The sequence below is a fragment of the Gadus macrocephalus genome, chromosome 10 (genome assembly GCF_031168955.1).
Source record: "Gadus macrocephalus chromosome 10, ASM3116895v1".
Lineage (NCBI taxonomy): Eukaryota > Metazoa > Chordata > Actinopteri > Gadiformes > Gadidae > Gadus > Gadus macrocephalus.
In genome coordinates, this window is record NC_082391.1 from 18,248,064 (window position 1) to 18,254,063 (window position 6,000).

At 41.8% G+C, this 6,000-nt stretch overlaps 1 protein-coding gene across 1 annotated transcript in view; it reads right to left on the reverse strand.

Moving 5' to 3' along the window:
- Positions 1 to 5,938: 5,938 nt before the first annotated feature.
- Positions 5,939 to 6,000, reverse strand: part of npas4a (neuronal PAS domain protein 4a) — a 1,803-nt gene continuing 1,741 nt past the window's right edge. Inside the window, exon 5 of the mRNA XM_060063789.1 lies at positions 5,939 to 5,994. Within this exon, the coding sequence (XP_059919772.1) occupies positions 5,939 to 5,994 (56 nt within the window). The remainder of the gene's footprint in view (positions 5,995 to 6,000) is intronic.

Consider the following 6,000-nt stretch of genomic DNA (forward strand, 5'->3'; position numbering starts at 1 on the left):
CTGCATGTTCTCTTGAGGTTCACCCTATGTACCATGTCCGTCAATATTTAGTCTGGGTAAAATAGATTCCACACCAGACTCGTACATCCTATTCAAATAACTGTTCCATTATGTCACAAACCGATATTGGGAAGAAGGACCCATTATAAGCTTAGCGTGCACATATTTATAAGCTAAGCCTGCTCTTCTGTCGATGAGTCTTGATTATTTTTTATTTTTGTTTACATGTTAATATAAACTGGATTCTAAACACATTTTCTTAATGACTATTGTATGGAAAATGGCCTGATGTATATTTAATTGTAGCAGTTTCCCAACAAACGCTGAGACAAAAGCCCAAGAGACATAAGGCGTATAAGGAGTCCTACCATATCCACACCCAAAGCTATCACTATCTGGATAGCAGCTGGCATCCTTCGTGCCTCAAAATGTATTAATTAGAGAGCCCTAATTGAGAGGGACACTTAGGTAAAATGCCTTGAAGAAATAAGCCCCTGTTGAAATGCAACTATGTAGCCTAGACTATATCATCAGGCTTTATTGTACAAGAAATTTCTAAAACCACTTGCGTAACAACTAAAAATGTATTAAGAATTTAAATTGCTACTGGGACCAATTACTGCTTGGGGATAACACAGTGATGACATTCTTCTCACTTACTCGCTCTCTGAACTCAATACTCACTTGTTATTTCCCTCTAGTTTATTTCATCCCTCTACCCTTATCTCCTTATTGATGGTGACATCAATAAATCGGTAGCTCCTCGCCCAATCCGCAACAGAGCTGGCTGATGATAATGATGTATTTTAGACATGCTGTCGATAATATGAATGTGGGACATTAGCGTCAACCCATGCTGTTGACGCTAAAAAGATGACAAGACAGCCTTTAGGCTTAATCAAGAGATGTAACATTTTATGTATTGATGTGAGTAGTGGTTTATTATTGACATCAATGATAAACAACTTATGTATGCATCAATACATCATATTCAATGTCTCTTGATGTAGCTTTAGATGTTTCTCAGTTCACCTCCTCAATGGAACATTCTCTCTATTGCTATTCTGTTGGTGCCTGTCCTAACTGAAGATGGTCCTGAAATTAACACCTGCCAAGACCAGTAAATTGTTAGAAGTGTGTGTGTGTGTGTGTGTGTGTGTGTGTGTGTGTGTGTGTGTGTGTGTGTGTGTGTGTGTGTGTGTGTGTGTGTGTGTGTGTGTGTGTGTGTGTGTGTGTGTGTGTGTGTGTGTGTGTCACACTTGATAGAAATATTACAGAGCCCACATGTCATTGCCGATGGATGCTATGCCGTTTGAGCGACAGGCGTCTGCTGTCTTCTGGTGTTGCCATCAGCCAATTATGTGCTTCAATCATAATGGTGGGCGTTTCGAAGCTGTGTTCTACCACTCTGTGTTGAAGACCAATGTTTTCCAAGGTAAAAAAAAATGGCAGATAGAAATATCCGTCAGCCCGCCACAGCACCTGGGGGAGTGAAGTGTACCTCTGACTGCGAATTCAACCCACATAGCAACGCTCTTCCCAGAGTCCTGGTGCTGGGCGACACGGTGTGATTTGTTACTTTTTATTGCGTTTTTTGAAGCACAGGGATGACTTGCGGATGTTGTGTTGCCAATACATGATTCCTCACAGCAGTCGGAGTTACGTAAAGACCTGCTTGAGGGCAGTCCTACATTCTCTTACCGAGGTTAAAGCCAGAATCACACAAGTTCTGTTTTGAGCCCCTAAGGGGATCTTTCACACTCATCTGGACTTATTTGTCCTGTTTGAGGGGGCCCCTTAACACTTGGCATCCAGCAATCAATACGCTGCCTATGGTGTGGTGTATGACAGAGGAATACTAATGTGGAACAACACCGGAATGCCGCCCATCCTTTATGTAACTACATTTGATGTCGGCTAATCCTCTGATCGCATCAGGACCATCTTGACTAGCCCTCGGATCACGGCTCCCTGCTATTAAGAGATCCGGGCTGATCGATTTGATCAGTATTCAAACTGTGCACGCTTTTGTGCGCCAACCCCCTCCCCATCTAGAATCCCATATTTTCAAAGGCCTAACAAAACACAACTTTTTTTAAAATTTATTTTATAGTGCTTAGAAGTGGTCGAAGCATATCAAGGCTTCAAGGTCATCGGCCGTATAAGATGTATCTGTTCACTACAGCCAAGCCGACTTTTATTTAACGGCATGAAACTACGTATTTTTGCCATGCAGATAAGGCCATTTTTTTTGCAATTATCTCCCGTATCAGTATTCTGATGCCTATTTCTGATGCTAATTCAAACCGACGCTATGGTGACCTTTAGTGAGATGCTTTGTCTAAGAGTTCACAAATGTTAAACCTATGTTGGTTAATGAGACCTTGCAAGACTTACGGCTTATTTTTCTCTTGCGCCACATTGCTCTCTGAAACTGTGTGGGAGTCAAGGTAACCGTGTAGCATGAGGTATCCCTTGGGATTGGCTACCAATCGAGGAGATTGCTGTTGTTGCTCATTATTGTTGTAGTTGGTAAATGAGCATTGAGGATTTCAACCTAGATTAAAAAAAAAACTCCCAAAGGATCACATATCTGAGGTATTATCCAACGCACCAAAAACATCGGCTCAAAGCCTTACTTGGAACACCAACCAGACAAGAACGTGCAATTTTTTTGCTGGCTTTAATATGACAGAAAAAAGTCTCGTAATTGGATCCGAGAATCGTCAGAAAAGCTGCAGGTACCATCTTCATAACACTGAGTAAACAATGCAAGACACAGTCTGTCACTGGTCGAAGTGATCCGGGTTATGATCAGATTAAGCAGCGTCTCACATGGATGTAATTAGACGGGTATTGTGTGTCAGGAACAATGAAGGCAGCAATTACTAACACAAATTTACTTGATACAAATTAAACTCACATTAAAAGAAAGCCACAAAAGAAAGGCTTTTCCGTTTTTGTTCGGGACAACTAGGTCCCGAACAAAAACGGAAAAGCCTTTCTTTTTTGGCTCATAAAATGTCAGGCATTTGTAGTGAAACGGAGCACGGGGGCTTTTTGCTCAACAAAATACTCTCCCTTTAGCGTCCTTAATTATGACCTGTGACAGGGAGCTGTGCAGGCCTCACTGACCCCACGCGGGTAACGGACGAGACTTCTGCCATCAAATGTCAAAAGAACCCCTATCTCGACTAAACGCCGCCGCAGTAGCACCGCTGTGTTTAGCCCACGTGCATGTGCATGTGCATATTTTCTGTCAACAAATGAATTGTTAATCTTTGCTTGTTTGCCTCAGATACTAAGTCGGCATTAATTAGATTTGACCAAGCACCCTGTTGAATTCTGAATACCAGATGAGGTTTGTTGTGTGGAATCACAGTGAATGGATGATGAAGGTTAACAATGACTCTGGGAATAGAATAGAGTTTTTCATGGTGTCCCTTTTACTCACAAAATGCACAGGCTGATTATCAAGGACTTTCCACAGGAAGGACGTTTCAGCTTTTTGATTGAAATTCTTCTCTCCTCCTTTTTATTTATTTGATATGCAAACGCTTTTTAAATGTTTGATGAATTTGTCAACAATACATTTGTAGAGGCATTACCCACAAGTAAAACAAATTGCGCTGCAGCCTACATTCTCTCACTGCAGTTTCCTGGCAGGAATGAAGGTTAACAATGACTCTGGGAATAGAATAGAGTTTTTCATGGTGTCCCTTTTACTCACAAAATGCACAGGCTGATTATCAAGGACTTTCCACAGGAAGGACGTTTCAGCTTTTTGATTGAAATTCTTCTCTCCTCCTTTTTATTTATTTGATATGCAAACGCTTTTTAAATGTTTGATGAATTTGTCAACAATACATTTGTAGAGGCATTACCCACAAGTAAAACAAATTGCGCTGCAGCCTACATTCTCTCACTGCAGTTTCCTGGCAGGAATGCATCAGAGAAAACAGTGGCAGAACATGGTTCAAGAACACCACATGCTTTGCAAGGCTCAATTACTTTGTTCACCCAGAGCTTATCAAGCTCTTAATTAAGCTAAGCCTCCGCAATCTTTGACCATAACGTCTGAATGTCAATTCAGTTTTGTAAAACTTGTTCAGGAATTTTTCCTGGTTAACAATTAGCCTTGCATCGTCAGATAAATTGTAAACTGCAATTAGTCTGGATCCTCTCTGTTCGTTTTCGATTTCCAAAGGGCGGCACCAACAGGTGCAGAACAAAATGCCTCTGGAAAGGATTGGATAGGCCTACAACCAATCATAGCGATGAAACATGTGATGCAGCACTTGGCGGCAAAATAACCTTTCTTCTCAACCAAAGCTTTAACTGCAGTAGTTTATTCTTATTTTAGTGAAAATGTACCACCCAGTGTCTGGATAGCGTAACCAACAGACCGTTCTCCATCAGCCAATGAAAACGCCTCTACGGCACTCCTCTGAACCATCATCGTATTACCCCACCTCATGTTCGATAAACGGTTGTGATTGGTTTATCTCATACCGGGCATACATCTTTTTGTTAGGGAGGGGAACCAGGCTTTTTCTTGAGAGCAAATTAAACATGAGCTTGTGAGAATGGGGGGTGATGCATGATCCGCGAACAGTCTGTTCTACCTTATTTTACAGAAATCCATGTATTTAGTGTTATATATATGACCATTTGATAAATCAAAATCTATATTAGGCTTAAGTAAATGAAACCCCTTTAACACACACACACACACACATGTATATATATATATATATATATATATATATATATATATATATATATGAAAAATAGATATATTACCAGGCAACTGCTGTGTCAATTTCCATTACAGTGCTTTCCATAGAGGCTTGAGCTGTGGACGTAGTGTCAAAAAAACATGTACCGAGCTACCAGGAAAACACTTTGCGATCACTAAGGCAAAGACGGCATTTGTGCACGGGGGGGGGGGGGGGGGGGGGGGGCGGCGTCGGTTTCCTGCTGCTTACATTATTTGCTCACTCAAGGAATGACTTTTCCCCTTAATGGCTACATTATTGCGCTCGCAAGAAGGGAAATACTTTTTGCTAATGCAGTAAAAGTGCTCTCAATAAAAAATATTGTGCACGGATGTGCTAGTTGTGTGCACGCGTAAAGGCATTGTTGCTTGCTATTTTTGGCAGTGATTTGCCGCCATAAGTATTGTGGGCTTTGTTTGTCAGCGTCTCAAGAGAATAGAGGCAAATAACCGGGAATAATTGTATGGCTAGTTTTGCATTTACAGCGAAGGTTTCAGAAGGACTGGTCAATTCATTGTTTAAGAACGGACAGTTCTAACTTCCTATTCATTGAACCAATTGGACCAGTGCGACCATCTTCGGTGCTAGCCGGCCAAAGACCGTTCTTATCCATGGGTCTGACAATAACAGGTGCTTGGTTGGTTTCTAGTAGGTCTTCAACCTACCGCTATCCGTTGGCCAAGACTATATTTTACTATTTTACTCATTAACTTACACTCTGGTGGTCAGGATTATGCTTTGCCGGACCCTGGATTCGCTTTGGCACCCACCAGAGATAATTCAATGTCCAAACACACCTTCTGTTGTGTGATACTGTGATGCTTCTTCTCCAACACTCAGCGCTGGCCCGGGCATCGCTCCATCCATTATAAGTCAAAGGAACAGCAATTTTCATCAATCATGCTGAATAACTGAGATCGGCCGGGTCCTTACCCGACCACTTCTAAAGTGTTTGCGCCGACCGCCGGCTAGGTCAAAGTTAAACCCTGCATTTTCTGCGATAGCAAGTCGTTTTGTGTGTCTGGATTGGAATTCTATTCCTGGAGGAAGTTGACGCCTTGGTTTGTGTTTGTTTTTTCTGGTTGCCATTGCAACAAACGCTTGGAGCTGCTGCACAGCCCATCTGCAGCTTGTCATGTTTGATAACTGAGTTTCTGCACTCAGGATTTGATGTAGGCTGCCCTGCTTTTTCCAATCAAATTTCCCAGGAACCCTCCTGCAC